At 41.1% G+C, this 24,044-nt stretch overlaps 1 protein-coding gene across 1 annotated transcript; it reads right to left on the reverse strand.

The window, feature by feature from the left end:
* Positions 1 to 1,116: 1,116 nt before the first annotated feature.
* Positions 1,117 to 23,723, reverse strand: LOC120790520 (solute carrier organic anion transporter family member 3A1-like). The gene is made up of 10 exons (XM_040128106.1): positions 23,418 to 23,723; positions 19,482 to 19,941; positions 4,991 to 5,089; positions 4,462 to 4,731; positions 4,187 to 4,351; positions 3,880 to 4,078; positions 3,255 to 3,390; positions 2,950 to 3,122; positions 1,843 to 1,907; positions 1,117 to 1,493 (listed from the first exon to the last, which is right to left on the reverse strand). Exons 1-10 carry the CDS (start codon positions 23,574 to 23,576, stop codon positions 1,117 to 1,119), a joined length of 2,103 nt encoding a protein of 700 aa, XP_039984040.1. The 5' UTR covers positions 23,577 to 23,723.
* Positions 23,724 to 24,044: the final 321 nt, after the last annotated feature.

The raw sequence follows: 24,044 nt of genomic DNA on the forward strand, positions 1-24,044 counted from the left end.
CTGTACTGGTAAAACATGTTTTGTAGACTTAACTTTTTGGCTTTTTTTCAGCTACTGAACAATAAAGTTACAAGTAATATGACTTAGTTTCAAAACTACATTTTCAATTTGTTTTGCACTCCTTATGATAATCACTGGGGTTACGGTTAAAGACAAGTACAGTTATTACGCTGGGTTAGAAACTGGTTTGGTATTGGGGTAGAGGGGTAGATACTTTCTTCTTTTCTCTTTCCATTCTATCCTAACTCTTCAACGATGTAGCCAGGAAACAGGTCCACCTAAACTTATGACCTCTCTGTTTGTTAAATTTCATTAACAAATTGAGTGAGGGGAAGGGAAGGGAAGGAAAGGGGGGGGGGGTTACTGGCAAGAAAGTGTGTTACCACTAGTATTGGTACCAGTTACAAAAGTGACACTCCCTGCTGTCTGATCTTTCTATCTGAAAAGTGCTCCAAAAATAAGCGAAAAATGCATCATCTTACAATGAACAACCAGGTTCACTCTCACTCTTTCTATCCGACATTTGGACCTGAGAAATACTTCCTTCTAAAGGAAAATAAATTGTCTAATAAAGCTGATGAATAAACAGATGTCTGCTTCTCACACACCTCTGATTTTGAAGTATATCTAAACCTAATATGACTATTTTCACTGAACTTTTAACGATCTTACTCTAAAAAAATCATTCTAGGGGTTACCTAGTAGATGAATGGTCTGGGATGGATAACACATAACTGCAACATCCCTGTTTAAAATTTGGTGGAGTTTATGTGTCATTCCTCCTTCCGCTCCCAGTGTTTGTTGTCAATCCCTACCCTGGTGTTAAATAAGGAAACAATGCCAAAATAACAAGGAAGTTTGTTTTTTTTGACAAAATACTGGCTAATTTATATTTTAGTAAAAAGTAGAAAATAAAAAATTGAGTGCAATGTGGATATAGAGCATTTTGGGAAACATCTCTTAAATTTTTTCATTATATCTGATGTTTTGGGTGAGAAGAAGATAAGACCCTTACTAAGGACATTCTTCTAAACCAATACGACAACAAAGAAACATTGCACATCAGGTCAGTTGCACATTAACGGCTCTTGTCTGCAGCTCCAGTGCAGAGCGCCACTATAAAACTGACTCCATGTTGTTACACATCTCATGGTCCTCCAGGTTGTATATGAACTTTGTCCTGTTGGCTGGGTTCTGGGTGATCTCCTTGCCCAAATTGTCCAGAGTCAAGTTGGAGGCGAAGAGTTCTGTGGGAGTGAGGTAACCCTCGCTGTTCTTGATGTATTTCCTGTAGTTCTTTCTCAAACACTGCCACGTGGTGGTGTACAGGAGGAAGGCTGATGACTTGAGGACGATGGCGATGCTGACGTACAGATGCCTGTAGGCCACGTTGTCGTACAGCATGCAGGCTCCCTTCTCGCCGCAAACCGAGCTCCAGAACAGACAGGTGGAGTCGATGCCCATGCCGAAGATCAGAGGGGGAGGGATGAAGCCTGGAGAGGGGGGATTGTGGACAGACAGCAGGTCAGAAGGTCGAAAAGAGAACCGGTTTGAGTTGAGTGTTCCTTTATATCCACACAGACAGACCAGTGAAGTTCATTCCAACCAGGGTGAAAACTTGCTCTGACATTAACAAGACCGAGAAAAACTACAGGGCAATAGCAGGTTGGACAAACACAAGAGTGTGAGACTTATTACAGAATGTGCACCAATACAAATAAAGAACAAAGAATAGATTCCCTGTGGATATAAATGCTTGCCAAAATAGTATAAGAAATATACGATTTGAAGTATATTATAAGACTGTTGTATAAGAACTGAATGTTAACTTAAGTTTCTTACCTATAAGTCTCAGGAGCAGGAACAGAACTCCAAGGGCGTACGATTTCAGCTCTGGACTTACAGTTCTGAAACAGAGAACCATCTGGGATGAGCAATGTGTAACAGTAATCTGAACGCTGCATCTGAGCAAGTGGCCATCTGTGGTTTGAGCAGGGTGAGTAAGGCACTACACAGAGTCCAGGTCAGGGCCTCCTTTGCAACTGGGGTTAAGCAGAGGCCTCTGAGCTGCATACCCTACAGTTAAAGAGGAATTCTAATTCACTGCAACTAGGGACTGGGTTTGTACATTTGGCCATCAGTTCTATTGGTTATGATACAGTTGTTGACAGTAAAGTAGTTTCTCTCAGCAAAGTCGGAAATCAATCAGGTTGCAACAGTTTAGCCAGATTATCTAAACCACTTTATTTGGATGTAAAAGAAAAAATGTCAGTAATAGTCCCTCATTGGAAATAAAAAATATTTTATGTTTTTAATTTCTAATACTTTATAGGCAGGTTTTGAGTTTGTGATGTTCTCAACTGGAAAAGTGACAAAACCGAGTTACTCAAAACAGTCGATGTCTAGTAAAAAACTAATCTTCATAGTAGATTATTTTAGCAGGTTCACAAAAATCTATGTACTTAACCATTTTATCATAACAGTAAATGATACATGATGTGCAACATCAGTCGTCAATGAACTTGGAACTTTAGAATATCACTGACTGTCCCAACACTCCGGAGACAGACAGAAGCTTGTCTGGTATTAAGATACCATGATTTTTTTTCTCTTTTGTCTTGTTTTGTTTTCAAAGCCAATAGCAATTGTACTATTGTACTACTAACAGATGAATCATTTAGTGGCTAGACAGATGTCATTATGTAGGGTGATATCCATATACATCTGTTCAACTATCTGTTCTGTACATTGCAATGTTCTTTGTCACTGTATATAACTTAATGTTGCCTTGACTGTTAGTTTTCCTCTGTACCAGTGTCACATTGACAAACCTCTCCTCTACACCTGAGACCCCTGAAGTGACTGCGACGCCGTCTTTTTGCCCTTGATCGGCCATAAATGTCAACAGCTCCCTCTTGTGGAGTTTATGTGTAACAGCGAGTCTCACACCTGATAAGGATGATGACGGAGGGCGTCTGGGCCATAGCTCCGATCATGCTGCACACACAGATAACGCATAGGAAGGTGAGGAAGGCCTGCTGACAGCCCGGACTGGGACACTTCCCTGGTAAAGCCACTGCCTCTTCACTGTTGCTGGATATACAGGTACAGCTGGTCAGGTTCTGACACGAAGACAAGAGAAAGAGATTGGCGCTTATTTACTCCACTGTCTAAAAAAAAGGTTGTTGCACCGTATGAATGTGTCCAGTGTCCAGAGTACTCATTATACGGTCAGTGCTATCGTCTCCACTCACTGGTTTGGTGCAGCCAGCGAAGCAGGCTGAGAGGTAGGTGACGCCATTGGAACCACAGACAGGGCTCACTGATGCTGTGTAGCAGTTACAGTTACTGATGCATGCTGACTCAGGTCGCTGCCAGGACTGCAACGTCCTATGGAGGAGTTCAAAGGTCATATGAGGGAGGACATATGTGTACAATGGTACGATCAAATGAAAACCAGGGCACCAATTTGAAGATCAAATTTCGCTTTTTTTGTAGACTTGTTTTTTCTCACTTTTGTATCATTGTGACACTACATGGACATTAATTCATTTTTGATTATATAGGGCACCCCATGGCTAAATATTCTACCACTGAACACTAACTGCACAATGTCATCACTAATGCAAAAGCAAATATTTCTGACAGCTGTCAGATGGATAATAGATGTACATTATATATTCGGATATTAATTCAAAGAGAAATTGAGGAAATACAAAAGTAATAATAACTACAACTAAACAAAAAAGTTGCATGTTTGGAGTGCAAGTCATGCATAACTAGAATATGTTTCTTGTAAAACTGCAAACAAGCATATAATCTAAGGACCATATAGAACAAGTAATTCTTGAAAAGACTCCTCATTCAGATCACTCTTACTCGTTGCCATAGGCCACCGTAACCCCTGCGACAGGTCCCGTGTCACACCCCAAGAAGAGAAAAGAGACGTAGCAGGCAGTGGACACCAGGTTGACCAGCATAGCCATACGGACAGCGCCCAGAGCAGACAGGTTCAGCTTCTTAACCAGCAGCCCCCCAAGGAAGATACCCAGACAGGCACAGGGGATAGCTGTCATACCTGGGGAGAGAAAGACAGGGATGTCCACTGCTTCCACCAAACCTAAAATAAATGTTTTAGATTGCAAAACCTTATCCTGCTTCTCCTACAAGATTATGATCTGCCTACCTAGCAGCTGATTGGCTGAGGAGGTGGTAAGGTTGAACTGCTGCTCCAGGTATTTGCCTAGGAAGGCAGCAAAGCCAGCAACCACAGCAATCTCCATGCAGGCTGCCAGCGTGATGCAGCTGAACACCGGATTAGAGAGTAGGTGCCTGGTTACGCGGGGGATTACTGAGGCAACGGGGAAGAAAGGAGAGAAAAATGGCAGAAAAGATAAGGATATTTAGTTGCTTATCAGCTCTCGTCAACACTCACCTTCTGCTCCCTCTGTTCCCCCTTACCTCTCAGATGCTCACAGACTGAGAGTCCACTGTTTATATCAAAGCCATGAATGGCCCCGTTGGGTTTGGAGCCCTGGTATTCCAGGGTCAGGGAAGAAGGCAGCATGGCCTGCTCACTCTCCCCTCCACCATCCATGTCCTGCTCGTCCAGTGCCTGGGGGAAGCCGAACATGAAGAGAGCCGACAGGAAGAGTAAGGCACCACAGAGGAGGAAGCCCCCCCACCACGCCCCAATCCAGCGAGGGTCATCGGGGGTGATGTCCAGCTTACCTGAACAGGAGGTAGGGGAATTTACCACAATGAATAGATGCTGAATGAGGCTGTACAATGAAATTTTACGAATCAATGTGAAGCACTTTGGTTCCGTTAGGAGTAAATTCTGCCTGTGTTGTCTTTTTTTATGTTTTCATTTTGGTATAATGTTGCTGTATTCTTAATTTTCCATTTGTGTAAATACCAATATCACACAGTGAACACAATTCAAGAATGTATCCCAAGAAATGCAAGCAAAATGTAAATGTCAACTCACTGGTGTCGATAAAGACAGCATCAACATAGACTTTGGTACAGACGGAGCCTAAGATGAAGCCACAGGCTGGGCCGAACACTAATGTTGAAAATAAAATACCTGCAAGACCAAGAGGGACAGAAGAATATAAAATGTCAGTCGGTTAAAATGGAAGAAGCAACAGCAAAAACATAATATTCCAATGTTAGTGTTATTTTTGAATTATCATAATTTAGTTGACTTTATCTTAGCCTAGCTGTAAGTGCATTTCACCTGATCTTTCAGCAGAGGGCAGCATTGTACCAAGACTGTAAAGTGTTTGTAACAAGGCCCTTTTATTAAATATGTTGTAACATGAGGCTTCCATCCCCAGAGATCACTTCTGTTATAAAATCCACTGTATGATTGGGAACTAAATGTATTCTACTGAAGGACAGATTAGGCATTGAATCCATGCCAAAAGACTTTAAATTTCAACTGATGTCTTCCACTGAAAGATTTATTCACTGTCACGGTAATATGCAGCTCATAGGTTGCACAGGGTAACTGATCCAAGATCAGTCCAGCAGGATCATAAATAATTAAGCAGGAAATGGGTTCTTAGTGTAAGAGCAGTGGGGGAGCACTGATACGGCAGCTCTGTATGACTTTCTCTTCCATGCAAAGCTGCCCTGCTTTGGCCTAGAAGCTGAGAGGTTTCCAATAAGCAGCAGACTGTTCAGGACTGTGTGTCTGTGTGTGTGTGTGTCTGTGTGTGTGTGTGTGTGTGTGTGTGTGTGTGTGTGTGTGTGTGTGTGTGTGTGTGTGTGTGTGTGTGTGTGTGTGTGTGTGTGTGTGGCAGTGAAACTCAGTTATCCATGCTGGTTGTAAGTGGAACAGTAGCAGTGAGCTCCAGTAGCCTCACTGCTACTAACAGAGCCCAGAGCAGAGGGGGCTGCTCCCTCCTGATAGAGTGAGACGGCCAGTCAATTTCTCTGTGAGGGATGTAATGGTTAGTGCTGTGGTTATCACCAGGGATAAATCTGACAGCAGAATGACTGCTTCATTTTTTCCTGGTGTTATCAATGCATTTCTATAGATGCAGAGGGAAAAATGGTTTCCAAAATGGTTTCACCATAAAAACACATTTTTATCCATAACTGATCTTTACGTATTTTTTGGGCATTTTTTATTCCCTTATAAGAGACACACAGTAGAAAGATGCCAGGAAAATGGGGTTAAGAGAGACAGGACATTGTGATTTATGGTCAGTGCCTTAGCCCCAGCTATAATTCTTTAGAGAGATTTTGGGTCTTACAAGAGCACACACACTCAAATATAATAATAACAATTAGTAACTCTAATCACTACGGCCAGAAGTCCCAACCCTAACCCCAAAACATATTGGTTTCATATACATAAAGCTAAACATTAACAGTCTTGTAAAGATTTCGCAACATTATTAATAAAGAAAGTGACGATTACTAGTAGGCCTATAAAACCAGATTGTACATGGTCCAGTTTTCATGTAGGTTTTTTTTTTTTTTAACAAGATGGAGCTATGCTAGCGGCTCGATAAGGCTGTACATATGCTGCATTCAAGCAATGCTTACACCTCTTAGTCTGACTTGGGAGTGTTCACGCTTTATACCAAGGTAGTGCTAACCTTGCAGTCACACCAGATAATTAGCCTAAATTAACAACTTTTGTTGCATGACGTATTTTCAGTTTGTTACCAAGTGAAACCAGATACAAACAACGTATAGCTCCTAAAAAATGAGCTGAATGGATTGTATTAGTGTTGATATTGGATTTTATTTTGATATACCTGCCAGCGATGGTGCATTTGCAGCCATTCTGCCAACAGTTTGTTGACATGTCTGTAGTTCGTTTCCTAGGTGGGAGATATCGTCAGTGTCAGAAGATCCTGATATCTCTGACTCAGAATAAAGTTGGAGAATGACACCAACGGTTTTCCCAGCTAAAGGCTAAGGTCAACTTGCTAACATATGCTCAGCATCCTTGCTAACATGCTAATGTTTCTCAGGTACAGTGCTTACTATGTTCACCATCTTGGTTCAGAATGTTAGCATGCTAACATTGGCTAATTAGCACTAAACACAGAATATCGCTGATGGGAGTGTCATTAGTTCTGCAGGTATTTGGTCATAAAGTACTGGACATGTTGAAATTTTGACCTGATCATGACGAAAGATGAATAGTTACTACAATTAACCTTGTGGGGGCCATGACTGTCTGAACGAGATTTCATAGCAAACGATCCGATTGTAGAGATGTGCAGTCTGGACCAAAGAGGTGGACCAGTTGATTGCCATTGCAATCCCTAGAGCCACACTACTTCTTGCTAGCATAGCTAAAAATGTACAGTATGTACAACTTTCAATGGAGTGGCCCAGTGTGGCCGTTTTGTGATCATAATCACAATCCTTGGAATGTGTAAAGTGAGGGAATGACTCTGTTAATTGCTGTCTAGAGCAGAAATAGTATAATTCAAGACTAAAGACATAGTGTAGCCGTACTGTACTTAGTCCGGGACACTAGTGTTCTGACAGTACTACTAACAGTAGTGCATAGTGATACAGTGGAACAGAGTCGGCCGAAAAGACAATTCTTACAATTAATAGGTTATACATAAAAAAAAAAATTCAAACTAAATAATGGACAATATGCTTTACACATCATTCCCATTAGGATAAGAATCATTAAACTATGATAGTGGAATTTGGTCATCCTCTCCCTGTTTGACATTCTCTGTCAGTTAGATAAATTATGTCCATTTCAGCAGTCACTGATGGCAGTGGGGCTGAAGTCAGGTGACGAGGAGGGTCTGAGGTTACAGCAGGGCCAGCTGAACCACCACCCAATGAACAACCTCCTAAGTCCTGCTCTGCCTTCCACTAGGGGTCAAATCACAGACAAACACAGGACAGCGCAACTAATCCATAGTGTATGCGATGCAGGACGCACGCACACAAAAACATGGCAGTGAACCAGCAGAAAATGTTGGGTGCCGGCCAGTCGGATCTAAAGTGCACCAAAGCTCCATATTCTCTAAACTTCCCTGTGGGCACAATCAGCATTACTGTTTCCTCGATACAGTGGAATAAGGTAAGAGCCTGGAGTGGCCTTCAAAGTGAAACAGCTGATGTTAATAGCTGCAATAAGCATGATGAGGGAGAATTACCGGTAAGCTTTTTTTTATGCTGTGAGAAAAGACAGAAAGCTCATAATCCTATAGCAACAGCTGCTGGACATCCATCAGGAGAAGCCAGTCTGTTGTTTGGGCTCAACAGTTGGTACATCTAAGGCCACTGCCTTGGAGGAATGACTGAAGGGTCATAGTGGTGAAAGCTTTAAAGTGAGCTGTAAAGTTAAAGTGACTTTAACTATAGACTAAAACGTTAATTACTGTATAGTAAAAACGATATACAGTGTTCAAATATGCATTTTCTTGACTCTGCTGAAAGAAAGATTTCCTGCTGTTTCTATATTTTAAATTATGTAAAATTATAACTATTATTAAAGTTGCAGAGTTTAATATTTGCTTAAAATTGTGATGAAATTTATTAATGTTGACCTTCAGGAACTGTTTTTATAAAATTAAAAATGTACAAATTGTATGGGATTATATTTTTCTGTGATTATACAGTGGGCAATTATGTATTAGGTGTGGCCTGAACCCAGTACTGTTTTCCTAAATTGTCTAAAACTGTTAAAATTATAGAAAACTTTAGCACTCCCCAAAAGAAAAAACAGAAAGTATGACTTTAAAATGTATTCATTTTCAACTGATGTGGAAAAAAACACACCTGTTTTATCCTGCTACTAAAAAGTCAGTTGTAAGAACACCTGTGTAATGTCTATAATCCTTCTCAAGAAAACCTTAAGCAACATTACTTTTCAGAAATATAACAAAATGAACCATTTCTCAAAGCTTGGGAGTTTTTAATGAAAAAAATTGTGTCATCTTAATGTTAGTATCCTAAAAACTTTTAACTTTACTTGAAGTAAAAGTGGCTGCATGATAATTTGACAAATTGTGCAAACAACAGCATCCGCTGCAATGATTTTGGAATTGTGATGTGGTTGCATCTTTAAATACATTAATTATAAAAATCAATGCCTCTGAGATAGGTTCATTTTCACAGGACTGGTTTAACTTTTGATTGCTCATTAGAGACTGACTGTAAATCTCTCTGGACTTATTGACTGTTCAGTGATTGCAGTTCTGCCTCAGAGTAACCAGGGATGAAAGCTGTAGGGGCTTTCAGTGCTTTCAGTTGAGCTACGGTGCAGCTGCACATATCAGAGGATTGATGGCTTTGGAACATGCAGTCAGCAGAATTCAGGTACAGGGAGATGGTCATGATCGTAAAACTAGCCTTTGAGCGTGACCGTCCTGCTAAGGCTTATGTATTAGTGATGGCACCACCAACACTTTGGCAGCAAATTTAGGTAGAAAACCTGTGCACGACATAAATGTACAATTCACAGTATCATTTATTAAAATACAGATAATTTGGGAAGACTTAGAACTTTAGAGATAATTCTGATATCCATGTAACACTCTGTCAGCTTAGTCTTTGTCTGTCTGACCCAGCTATTTGGAAATGGCAGGCAGAGACACTCCACTTAAGCCGAGAGCTTGTAGAGGATCTGACAGTTCCTCCTTGTGGAGCTAAGTAGGTTTAATACCATATAGTGTATAATATAGGCCAGTAGCTTGGCCTGAAGCTGTCACAAGTTTCTAAAATATCAAAATTACAATTATACATTGATTATACCACAAACACACATACACACAAAAAAAACAAGCACAAGGAGTAATGTCAAGCCACCAGCTCACTAGATATCCAACCATATGGTATATTTGTTGGAGGGTTATTTATAGAGAATATGAAGAGTAAATAATGCCAGTTTTGTGGTCCACCTTGCCGGATCAGATGATACTAGACACACACAAAAATCCAAAAATATTAGAAATAATAATAATATAAATACACTGTGTACGTATGGTCACCAATGCCTTTTCCCAGAGACCAATTTTCTTTCAGCTATAACTAATTACTAGAAACAAACAGCATAACAGGATTATTTTCCAACTTATCTACATACAGTATGTGAAGGAGCAGAAATATTACGAACATCTCACAGTATATTGCAATCATATGCAAAGTCAGTACAAACTTCAGCATAAAAAATATCAGAGTTAAATCAATACTTCTTGGACAAAGTGTCATGATCAATTAAAAGTTATGAGTCCAATTTCCCCCAGTGCACTCCCCCCCTTTTCACCAGCCATCAAAAGAAAAGCTTCTGTATTTTATTTTTCTATTTATTATTTATTATTAAAATAGTAGACACCTGATCATTTTTCTGTTCAATATTGTTACTTTTTTTTCCAATAAAATCTCCAAATAAATAGCCTAACCTGATGGCAGCAGTGATGAGTGCAGCACAGGCAAGATCATAGTGTGTGAGACAGGGCTCCTCTACCTGGTCACACTGCCATCACATGAATAATTTCTCTCTCAGACTCATATTATGTCAGAGTTCAATCACTGGCACTTTGTATCACTTGAAGGTGCTTCTAAAAGGTGCACACATAAAACAACCTGGGCCGGTCTGAATGGACAGTGTGCGCTGAGTCAGCGTCCATTCCTTCCTCTGCTGTCCTACAGTGGAAGAGAAATAACTGCACTGGAGTAAAAACATTTTGCTGCAGTGGACTCCCAGCACTTCATTATGCGTTTTATAGCAATGAATAGAGGCAGAGATATGAGGCAGGAAGAGAGAAGCTGACCCAGCGGCTGCAGAGCTGGACCCCTCGAACTCCGTAGGCTGCCCTTTTACTTTACTGTACTGTCATGTACTGTGGGTTACTTAAAGTTCCATACTATAATTTACTGTATTGTTGCTGCCATTTTGCACTCTGCTGCAGTTGTTATACATTTCTGTTGTAGCTCAGTCTGAGGTAGCATGCATGTACATGATGATGGGAAGGTTTAAGTGGGGTATGCTAGTTTGTCAAAGAAATCTTACTTCCTTAACAAACTTTTTAAAAATAGTATGGTGGTTAGCCTGACTTACTACACATGATGATGTGATGAAAACTTAAGAGATCCTCAGAGTTAATGAGTCCATCCCGAGGGGGAACTTCAATGTGTATACCAAATGTCAAGGCAGTCCAATAGTTGCTGAGACATTCAACTTAAAACCATACATATTATCTTCATGGTGGTGCTGGAGGAAAAGTTAGGGGATCACCTAAGTCATTAATGATTAATTTCCTGGGAAGCATGAACATCTGTACAAAAGTTTGTATCACCAGCCATGAATGCAGACAAGATGTTGAGATATTTCACTGGAAAAAAAGTCCTCACAGAATCCCCACAGTCTTTAGGCTTCATCCTCAGGGGACCATGAATATCTCTGCAAAATTTATTGGCAATGCATTCTGTAGTTGTTGAGATATTTCAGACTGGGCCAAAATTGTGGATTGAGTAACAGTTCAACATTGCCATCGCCGCAGCCCCACCAGTAGTGTTGGTAAAATTAATGTGTTCAAGTGTTTTTTTAAAGCTTTGTTTTTCAATTGACAGATCAGTTTCCAAGAAGGAATTTTGCTTTCATGATATAGCAGACAAATGTAAATGTATGGAAGCCAAGTAAAAGTGGAAGCTTTCGAGTAGCCCACTGAGTCAATTTACCGGCATGCTGCTTGGGTCCTCCCAAAAGACCAGAGTGTATACTGTGTAGCAAAACAAGATTTACATCTCCCATTAGCAAGATGCAAACATTTACACAGCACCACATACTGAACCCTATTAGGATGTAAAGCAGAAGCTGTACTGTAAAAACGGCACAGAGCATGAATACTATACTTAATCACTACTTTTCTGTTGGAGGTTCTGTGAGCAGTACAATGGATAGGAGGGCTTTTGCCTTTGCCTCAGGTATCAGTCAAGCAGTGTAAAGCAATCAATAATCCAATTACAATCCACCTTGGACATTATAGTCAACAAAGCTCAGGAGCAGGTTAGTGTTTCTCTGGGAAGCCATTTTCCACTCTATAATCATGTATGACAGCTGATCATATAAGCCACGGGTCAAGACTTTAAATATTAAATAGACACTGAACTGACACATTGTTACTTTCATGTAGGTTGATGCATACAGTATGTGCTTGCAAACATACTGTATGCCTAAAACTATGCATGTACTACAGCTGCTCCAATTTCCATTAGAATAGGATCTAAGGATGGCGATATACTGTAGGTACGTTGGTCTGTTGGCCTGTCAGTCAGTTCATCACTGTGGTGCAGGCTGAAATATCTATTATTGGATTGATTGCTATGAAATTTTGTACTGACATGCATGATACCCTGAAGATGAATCCTACTGGCTTCGGTGATCATCTGGCGTGAGTGGCACCAACGGGTCAAATTTGTACTAATCCATCGAAATATCTCAACATCTACTGAATGGATTGGCAGAAAAATCTTGTGAAGGTGTTCATGGTTCCCATGAATCTTAATTACTTTGCCACCATGAGGTTGACATTGCAATTAATTCTATACTTATTTATACCAAATACCTGCAGAACTAATGACATTCCTATGAGCCTCAGCTGCTTTGTTTTTAGCATTAATTAGAAACTGTTTGTATGCTAGTACACTTAAGAGGATGGTGAACATGGTAAACATTGTACCTGCTAAATATCAGAGAGGTAACATTGTCTTTGTGCTCATTTAGCATGCTGAATTTAGCATTTAGCTCAAAGCACTGCTGTGCCTAAGTGCAGCCTCACAGAGCTGCTAGCTATACTGTAGACTATGGACACCTTTCATCGCACGGATCCCACTCTGTATTGTTTATGCTGCAGTGTATCAGTATAATCTGTTTGTGTTCTCTCTCAACTATCAGGAGGCACAAGGAACGATTTGATGGTCAGCTACCAGAGAAAACAGTCTCTGTTTCTTTTTACCAGTCTGCCGCCTGATCTGTTGCTCACATTGACTGGACGCACACATATATACAGGAACACACACACCAAGGTGATGGACACTAAGTGAAAGCCTACAAAAGACTTAAGAAAGAACAGGCTGCAGTAATGACACAGAGCAGTTATAGGACAGGTGCATACTGGGGGACCTGTACCATGACAACTGTTAAGTGTTTCCTGGTTTGCTCTTGAGTGTTCCCAGTGTCCTCAGCCTCTCATTCAGGCAGTATTGATCCATGTGCGGTGAAGATGTGGCCACAACAGAGCAGCCTCTCCATCTATCATCTGGTTTGTTAGTGAGCCTGTGGAGAGCTGCTCGTATAATATTTGATCATCTGTTGTTTGCTAAATAACTCCTAACTGCTTGTCTGTCATGTTGTATTATTCAGGGTTTTCTTACACTGTGTCTTCACACGTCAAGCTCGTCAAAAAAAAATCCCCCCGCCATCAGACTGGGAAAAAGAAGCAGCAGAAATACTAAGCAGCACGTAACACATAAGTACTGTAGGCTCCAAGCAATTACTGAGCCACAACAGACGACCCAGCGGTGACACTGTAGGAGGTAACCATGGCAATCAACATGCATGTATTGTCAAAAGAAAGAGAGTACAGAGAGGGGGTGGTGGAGAGAAAAGAATATTAGACTATCTGTAAGTGTCAAAGGAAGAAGCTTGGGGGATGTTATGAAAGACACAGTTCCTTATGGACTGGCAAAGGCAAATTTGCACTGAGCCAGGAAATACAACAGTGCACTTGATACCAAACCAGAGTCAAGATGTCGGTCCAAAATGTAATATATGCTAATTTCCAAACTAAGTGACAACTCCAGAGTGAGAAAAAAGCAACAAATGGCAGTACCTCTTTAAGGAATGTAGTTAAGAGACGTCCCTGGATGACTGACTAGACTGTCAGATCCAGTCCATCAATGGGCTAACATAAACAGACAAACGCAATCAGATTCATACTTACAGGCAGTTCTGACACTTGAGGCCAAACTGAAATCAGTTAGTCATTTCTTTTTGCTGTCAAATGTCATGCCAGAGAGTAGTTTCAAAATTTTCACATTGTTGGTCATTCACGATTTTGATGGATTGCAATGAAACTTTGTAAAGACATTCATAGTCCCAAGAGGACACATCCTATCTACTTTGGTGATCCCTTGATTTTTACTCTAGTGCCAGCAGGAGGTTGACATTTGTGGTTTTGAGTGAAAATTTGCAAGAACTATTTGATGGGTTGCTGTTAATTTTGGTTCAGACATTCAAAAAAAACAGAAAAAAGCATGCTTTTTTTTTTTTTTGGCATACTGGAAGAAATGTGTACAAATACAAATACAATACAAATGCAAACTCCACACAGAAAGCATGAAGGAGATTCAAACCCAGGACCCTCCTGAACAGACAATGTTGATAACCATTGAACCACTACTTTATATTACAATGTTTTTTTATTACTAGCTATCACTTTAGTTCTTTTACATACAAAAAAATAACGTATTTTACAGATGTTTTGTGGCTTTGCTGATGGGTTATCACATTATAGTATATTATCATATTCAAAAAAAGCAGTGAATTCCTGTAAATTTTCTAAAATAGCATAGATATAACAAGTGTAATGTCTAACATCAGGCATCTGGTATGAGTTGGCCTCTAGCCAAGCAGGGGGTAGGGTGGGTTTGTTTGGTGCTGTGCTAGCCTCGTTTGCACTCCTCCATCCTCTGTCCATCCCTTCCTCCCTCCTCTCCTCCACTCTGAGTGCTGCTGGCAGAGACTGTGCAGATCAAAGCATGTACAGAACAAACCGCAGGCCTTCTCACCCTGCAAGAGGTCTGCATTGAAACGCAAGCAGGGACAATCAACTGGCCAAGGACTAGCAGAGAAGACTGTGAGGAGGTGCAACTAGCCACATGGTAGCCAAAAATGAAGAGTGTCATTTTTTTGTTCCTCCTATAACATTAAATCGTTTAATCTGCAAGCAGAAAATCTTAAGGAAGTAGAAGTAGGGCTGGATCAGGACTAGAATTACCGCCTGGTGGTTGTATGCCTCTGCCAGCCAGTCAAATTGCAGTTTACATCCGTGTCTGACTCATATAATATATGAAGTGAAGACTTTGAGGGAATTTAATAATAGGTATTAAGTGTGTTTGGTCATAATTAGTGAATAGATTCTTGAGTTATGGCTAAAGATGTGTTTTGTGAGGTCACAGTGACCTTGACCTTTGACCTTGGACCACCAAATTCTAATCAGTTAATCCTTTAGTTCAAGTGAACATTTGTGCCGAATTTGTAGAAATTCCCTCAAGGCGTTCAAGAGAATGGGACGGACGGAAGGACAGATGGACGGACAACCCAAAAATATAATGCCTCTGGTCATGATTGTTGCCAGCACGGAGGCATAAAAAAAATTTATTTTCTCAATTTTTATTTTGAAAGATTCAATATCAATTCTTAAAATCCCAAGATCAACCTTTGCATTTGCACCTTTTCTGTGGAAAAATGGTACATCTGCGCTAAATATTATGTGTAGACAGTGGTTACGTGTTGTCAGAGGTTCAGTTAGGGCTTCATGAGATGTAACGTGTCTGCTTTGTTGAAATCCACTTATAACAAAAAGGTTAAGTTCAAAAGTAACGTAGATAATAGCTGCTATGAGGCATCTTGTGTCACATCAGTCTCATAAACTTTAACATAAATAATTAAAGTCTACGCGGACCCGCTGCAGTTTACATGACTGGCGTGACTCACGATGGTTAGCTGACTCTGGCTATCTCGTAGCCAATCTAGAGCTCAGTCTGTCCCTGCTGGTGAGTTAATGCTGCTGTTTTTCACATGCAGGCCTAAAAGATATAGATGTATGATGTTTTAGTCATTTTGAATTTGCCAAGGAAAATAAATCCTTTGTCCACAGTTTCATAACCGGGAAATATGTTTACAGTTTAGCCTACAATGTTCACTTTATATATTCTGATCCAATTGAATTGAATCACATTGTAATGAGTCAGTTCCGGACAAAGTGGAATCGGGAGATCAGAACTAATTTGACTTGTATACATTATCATGCAATAATTAGATGTCATAAATTTGCAGCTGAGTGCGAACCACACCAAGTAGAGATATAGAATTTCAAAAAAGCTAACTTCTCAGGCTGACCAGTTTAGTTTCCCGCTGTCCGTACAATTTTTATCAACAAATTGCAGGTAACCCAACGTTGGCACTTTTTAGTGAGAGAGAGTCCACACATTAACATGATAAAGTACAAAATACAACATGCAACGTGTGTTGTTGCATAATGCACCCACTTTTGTACGGTTCCTTGCTGCATGATACTCTGCATCAAACTGGCTGTTTGACATGTATCAATCTGCCTGCGATATGATTACTCCTGTTGTGTTCTGTCACAGTCACAGAAGAACAGCAGCTATTGTAAGAAATGGGTGCCTATTATCTGATGTAATTGTTGGCTGAAACTCTTTTATCAGAACATTAACAATAAATACATTTTCTCAGTTATCAGAAGATAATGTATTGGCCACCTCTATATCATTCACCTCTATAAATAAAGGAGGAAATCATTTATTGTTTTCACAGGAAAATATACATTTCAGATATTTAGTGGGATTCTCCATGCTCTGCACCAACATCGTAAGCAAGTAACGTACACATTACATTTTTTTTCTTTTTTTAGTAATAATAGGAGTCTCTTTTGTTCTCTCGTCCTCTGTCTCATCCTTTCCATCTCCCCAGATGGAGCCTTGCTACTAGCAGGTCGCTGAGCGGTGAGAAGAACAGGAATGGCAGATAGCCTCAGTGCCATTCTCTGTACTGTTGCCTTGGCAACTTTGTGAGACAGGCTGTAATGTGTATTATGTCAGCCACTTGGTTTGTGCGGTAAGTATAACCACAGTCCTCTGCTGCTGGCCTGTGAACATTTGCAGAAGTTGGGTATAAAGTGCTTTGCTCTTGGGGCCCTTTGTGAGCGAGGTCGCGCACCCACAACTCCCCTCTCAACCGCGATTACAGGGAAAATTAGATCTTTTTCGATTATTCGTCAGTAATCGTCAGTTCACAAGACTGCTTCTCTGACCTTAAAGAAAAACACTCCTCGATTTTGTCATTGCACCAAACACACATTTTCACAAATGATCTGTTTCAAAACAATAACAGTGAGCTGGGAGACAGTTTGAGTACTATAACCAAATCAAGGAATGTAGTATTAAAATTCTCATTTATTGTTGCATATGGGACCGGTGACATAAATTCTAAATACTTCGCAACATTGTAGTGCATGACACCATTTAGTAAAGAAGAGCAAAAAACAGCACAAGTATTGATGGGCTCATGCATCCCATCACACACACAACTAACATGTTTAATAGCCAAGAATATTTCCATCCACTGTCTAAACACATTATCTGAGCAGGGCAAAACTAAGTTCAATACTGTGCAGTACAGTATCACAGAAACATGTCGCCAGCCCTGCTTCGTCTCCTAGATGTGGATGTTGCAAAATTACACTCAGTTATAGTAAAGTTTGTATCTTTTTTTCAAATACAATTTTTGAGAAATAAAATTGTGTATAAAAGTAGTTGGATAGCTGGAAATTTCCTTTTTTGTAAAAATTAAAGCAAATGTGTCATTATATTATTTATAATGTGACTCATTCATATGTATCACCTTGAAACCAGAGCAGATTAATGTACTGTATGTGTATTCTACTTCCTCTATTATTTCTGTTATTCTATTAGAGATATTTTTGTTTTGATCTGGACAGACAACTATGATCAGACTACAATGTCACCAAAACTATGAGTCAGATTCGCTAAGAAGGTAAGTGGCACAAGGACACACACACAAACACTGACGCTGCATGCCACATGATAGGTTTTGATGTGGGCTAGAGGAGAGGACAGGACAGGCTAAGCCGAAAGTGTAGATCAGTATCGAGAAGAGCTGAGCAGTTGGCATGAGCTGCGGTAGAAAATGTGGTTGAAAGTGTTCAAGAAAATGAATCTACTGAACCACGGGACAGACAAAGGGATCTCTGGGAAGTCCACTCTGGAAACACCACAACCACAAGGACTTAGCTAAGTGAGTACAGACTTAAATTACCTACTGCTTTGGGTTTGGAGTTGGTCCTCAAGCCAACTACTCCTGACCACTGCTTTTTTAGTCACTTGCTCTGCAGCATGAGCATAGTATTTACCATTTGTCCAGCAAATGACTAATTATGATTCACTGAAGATTACATCGGTCATAAGGTTTTGTTTAATAGAATATTGTAATCTTGTAATTCTGAAATGAGCCTCCGAGAGCTGATCATTTAGTGCACACTTGCACGATTAATGTCACACTCATGCTTCAGTTATGCCAACGTGATCATCCCATTTACTTTGAGAGATATTGTCATTTAACAGGTTTTATTGTGCCATTAGCTTTTGTTTCTTATGACTTCCAGCTACTGGAATCGCAAGTCAGCCAAATGCAAGAGCATGAAGGAATTTGACAGCTGCTAGTTGTTCAGGAATCAAGGAACCTTTCTGTTTTTGTTGTTAGGACTTCTTCTAAATCGCCTACTTGTCATTATGAGCTACAGATTTTAGCTAAGCCAGGGCCAATGTTATGGCTGCTTTGGATATCACTGTCAAAATTATTTTCTGCATTATTTATTTCACCCCACCTGTGCAATCCATCCTCTGGTAAGGAAGGACAGACATCTGGTGTCACTGAGTGTACTGGCATTTGCATCCAGCGCCATATTCAACAGCCTTTGAGAATATGCCAAATTTGACATCCGTGGCAGTATGTTTAAGCCTTAGGGATAAAGATGCCTTTCCCTGCAAAAATATGTACTTCAGAAGTCCCATGTCCTGTCAAAGACCCCAGAAGGGAAGGGCGACACTATGGAAGAACATTGTGGAGCACGCCACTATGTTCTTCTCAAATGTAAACACTGTTAGTACTTGGAGGTGGAAATTACAGATCACTGCTGATTTCAATCGTTTCATTCAGGTTGGTTCAAAGATCATGCAGTTCAAGCGTTAGCATAACCGATCAAACACCATTTAATCTGTACACAAAGAGAAATGTAAAAACAACTAGTTGCATTAGTTGTTAAGACGAAGGTGCTGTTTTGTCCTCAGCTCGGTCTCTGAATCTCACTTGGTTTAAGTCAGTTGCTTGCTAAGTATTGTTAAAAGGGTTCATAGCTCAGCGAGCTACCTACATCACATTTATCACATCTTGATTGTTTCTGTGGCATCTGAGTTCTTTCAGTAGGCCTTTAACCAGGAGGGAAGATACTGCCTATCATGGCATAGCTGACAGCAGTGCTTTTAGCCAGCAACGAGGGGAGCCCCAATGCAGAGAGCTTTGGATTCAGTCAGTAACAGAGATGTTTTAGCAAGCTCAGTCCAGCTTGAGGCTTTGGTGATAAAAATGAGGTTTTTCATTTGGAAATGAAACAATAAATTCCATAAATACGGTTGTAAAGTAGCTCAGTGTGACTCACCTATATACAGTGAGGAGTCCTTCCTGTGGACGTGGTCATCGATATAGGACACTCCCAGAGGCTGGACAGGTGTGGCTCCAATGCCCAGCAGAACCTGGGCTCCGATCAGCAGAAGGTACATCATGTTGGTATTGGCTCGGTTGCCACATTTAAACCCAGAGTCTCGGTTTTCAGACCTGGAGTTGTTGGAGCACACATCTCTGCCGTCCTCAGCGTGCCACGAGTCCCCGGCCTCGTACTCGTACTGATGAGTCAGGAACTCCGGCAGGGCTGATAGCAATGCCCCCAGTGCCATGACGATCCCACCGCAGCCAATAAGGCGGGGCCTGTGGGCCTTGGCGCCAAAGTAGCTGACAAACAGGATGAGGGCCAGGTTGCCGATTTCGAAGCTGCTGGCAATGACGCCCACATCGGCACTCTGGAGGTTGAAGCGTCTCTCCAGAGTGGTTAGAACACTCACCTGGCAGAGAGAGAGAGAGAGGGAGAGAAAGAGAGAGAGAGAGCGTTATGAAGTGCTTTTACAAACAGTAGCCATTTAGGACTGCCAATTACATCATAACCAACCCACTAACTTTGTAAGGCAGGTTTATACACTTGATTTTCTATACAGTAGTTTTCTACTTTTCAGTAGTTTTATTTCTTGCTGTAATTATTCTCAGAGGAATATGAGTTTTATATATTTTCCATTCCATTTTAGTGTTTGTGTAAAATACTGAGGCAGAGCATTTAGCTTCAGGTGTTATTCGGTAGAAGCAGAGTGGAAACGCAGCCATCTGTCACTCTCTCAGAGCTCGTACCAACATCAGCAACCTGTTGATAACAGACAGAAGCTGAGATGCTCCGCGGGGCGATCTGCCTCCAGCATCTTCATCCCCATACTCTTCGTCCTTCTCCCAAAACAACCTCGAGGCTAGCCCGATGCCAGCCTGGGAGGAAGGGATAAGTGCATGTGTGTGGCTTCAGGCAAGAAACCATATGCAGCTGTTCTAATTATGCAAGGGGCACAAACACGTCATACCAGTTGGGTTCTCGGTGTGCGTAAGTGATGAACTGCCCCCCTACATCAAATGTGAGCTGGTTCATCTACCAGATTGACAATAAAAGGTTGAACTATTTTAAACTTTCATTAATCATTCACCCACGGCAAAAGGTACAGTCCAAGTCCAGAGACTTCTTGAGGCAATTCCTGATAAAAAGGAGAATTTAATCATGAATATGCAAGTAAAATCAAACAGATGACGTATAATATCAATTCACCTTTTTTTTCTGTATTTCTTACCCTCTTTCTCTTGTCCATTGCAACATAGACAATTTCTAGTTGTTTTGTTTATCACCAAGTAGGGTTGCTTTCATTATTGATTAATCGTTTGCTCTTAAAAATGTCAGGAAATCAATAAAAAAAATGCCCTTCACAATTTCCTAAAGCCCAAGATCATAGCTATACTGTTCTATTTTTTTTCCCAACAACAGTTGAGAACACAAAGATATTCATTTTAAAACAAAGAATCGCTACAAATTCTAACAATTTTCATGTTTAAACAAGGTCCTGTTTGGCATTTGTGCTTGAAAGATTACTTAAACAATTAACCAGTTATCAAAACAGTTGATAAGAAATAGTTCCTGTTGATCAACTAATCAATTACTCAACTAATCATTTCAGCTCTAGCAGAAAGCTTACATACGTTGTAGAACAAGATTGAGAACCATTTCTAATTTATTAAAGATGGCCCACAAAGCAGCTCTTAGTTAATTTTACCTTTCAAATGGTATTCTGGTAGAAGCAAACTGTTTCTGGGTAAACCAATACTACAGCTACAATATGTTTATTAAAAAGCTATAAATTATATTAATGCTAAAGGAGAAATGCCTGAGTACTATGCCCTCAGCCTAGTCATGCTGTATTGGGTCTGTCCTTGGAATAAGGTCACCAGAGGTGTGTGGACAACAGTCACAAAATCAGACGACTGACAGCCCCCCCCCCCCGCTTCCCAAAAAAGGATGAACAATCCGTAATCGACTTCTAAAATGGGAAGATGGCCATCATGGGTCTATTATTCCAACTGTGGAACAATAACTTAGCCCGTCACCATACAGCCGACATGTGGGGACTGACAGACAAGATGTTACTGCTCTTAGCCTATTAGTTCAAATTACTTTACATGTACTGAACATTTGGGTTTAGTCCACAGTTTTATGGAGAATTATGACAAAGTTGTAATTCAGAGTTCCTTGATTTTAAAAGCTAGGAGGACACAGTTCAGAGGTCACAACATCTGGAATACAGGGTAAAAAATTACTCTTGTGGCCCTGAAACATTTAATTGTGGCCTCATGCTGGATGCTGATGGAGAACAGCCATGTTTCAACTTTATATTCCAGATTCAGACATATTTATATTTACAGCTGATACAAATTGTGATGACCTTCAGCTTTCTCCTGTTCCAGGGATTTAGTTTTTAGTTCAGTTTTGCTCTAATTTGCAAGAAATAATGCGCCACTGGAAAAGGAGGAGAAAATAAATGCGCCCTGTGAACCAAGAAAGTGGCTGAATTCAAACGAGACAGGGAATAAAAGATGATGACAAACGATATTTTATACAAGAGAGGACAGACAATGCTTCTATAGAGCTTTTGTCTGCAGAGGGATTTGCTAAAGGTGCACTTTTGATATGAGATGCTGCTTTAAAGGAGAATGTTCCACTGCAGGAAAATATTAATGCGCTTTAAATTTTTGACCGGGGCAAAACATTTAAACCACAATGTGGAGGTAGACAGTATTACTGGCTCCTGGAGATCAGCCCATATTGTTACTGGGTTTATTTGCATACAGTTCGGGTCTTTTGCTGCATCAAAATAAAGGCTTGATCTAATGAGAGTCGAAGCCCTGACCTTTCCCCCTGCCTCTCTCAAAATGCTTCCTATTCTGTGCTGATTTCACTTAAAGAAGCATTTCTGATTATCGACACTTAGTAGTGTATCTAGAAGACAGCTGTCCCTGAGATCAGAGCAATTACTTTCAGCCCTATCCTCTAATGAACCGTCCGTTATTTGCAGTATCAATACACTTGTCAGGGGAATTGGCTTTAATAAGGAAAATAATAATCCTAAATACAATGGTATCTTCCAGATTGATACAGATTTACCCTAAGTGGTTGGGTCAATTCTGACTAATGTGATTAAATGTCACCATGAAAACATTAACAGCTGCTGTGGTTAAGGCTTTGGCCACACCATAGAGAACGATCATTAGTCTCATAGCGCTTCAATATGCATCTGTCCATCTGAGCATATTGAAGTGCTTATCTCTCAGTTTGACATCAATCTAATGATATCAATGCACCTTATTTTGATCAAACTGTCGCTGGTAATGCAGTGTTAATGCAAAACAAAAACAAAAAAATGAAAGGCATCTTTGCTGAAAATACAGTATAAGCTACTGTCGCTTCTGTTGTGGTGATCACGTCATCTCCTAGGCCTTTATCCTCTAGTGTCAAAGGCCTCCTGCATTATTGAAACATATGGGTGCAGGACGTAGCAGAGCCGGCAGGCTGTGGATGGGGCTCCTGGCCGGTGTTTCGTAACCTGCTCTCCGACACACCATCCATATACGCATATAAAATTCTCCAAGCAACAACGTGGAGCCCACGGCCGCTGTGACGCGCTTCGTGTCATGCAGATGGTGCATAGGCCTGATGGATAATACGCAGCCGCTCATCGATCAGAGAAAGCGCCGCGTCCCGTGGTTCCTGGATGATGTGATTATTCTAATGTCATCAGAATAACACGATTATTAACCGCATCGGCTGGAGCACCGCAGCGGTTCTCACTGTCTGCCTGTGCCTGTTTGAAGGGCGCTGCGTTCACCCGATCCTACATGAGATATACTGAGATGTGACTTTCCTTCAGACCCACACTGTGGCTGCTCTGTGGAAACTCACCAGATAGGCGCCCACGGTGCCCTGTGCCAACATGAGCGCACATTCCGACACCAGGAAAATCTTAATGTTGGAAAAACACGAGGTCTTCTTCTGGTTGTCATCCTGCTCCGGGTCGTCGGTGCTGCTCCGCTCCGTGCAGATCTGGCTTTTTACCTGCATCCTTCGGCTCAGGCTCAGGCTCGGGCTCCGGTCGGGTTGGACGGCATGAAACTGAACGGGTCCGGCCCGGCGGAGCGCATCTGGCTCTGATGACGAGCTGCACTGCAGAACAAGTGCGAATCTCCTGTCAATGGCCCGTCTAGGCTGAAATACACAGCGACAGATACTGCTGTCCACTCAGCATTACGCGCACACCGTCAGCGACCTCTCTTCGCCGCCTGCCCAGCCAGTGCGTATCGGCTACATCATATTTAAATACGTAGGTTACGCATGTGTATGTATGACGGCTTCTAATACTCGACGTAGAACTACAGGACTCTCCTTCTCCACATCCGGGACGTTACATCTCCGCTCAGCGCCGGTGCCGACTGGTCCTGGTTTCTCAGCCCGGTCCCGATGCGCAGCTCTGCATCCCACAGCGTCTGCTATGACGCTCCTCCCATCCATACACCAAAGCAGGACGAGAGA

The sequence above is a fragment of the Xiphias gladius genome, chromosome 1, assembly GCF_016859285.1.
Source record: "Xiphias gladius isolate SHS-SW01 ecotype Sanya breed wild chromosome 1, ASM1685928v1, whole genome shotgun sequence".
Classification (NCBI taxonomy): domain Eukaryota; kingdom Metazoa; phylum Chordata; class Actinopteri; order Istiophoriformes; family Xiphiidae; genus Xiphias; species Xiphias gladius.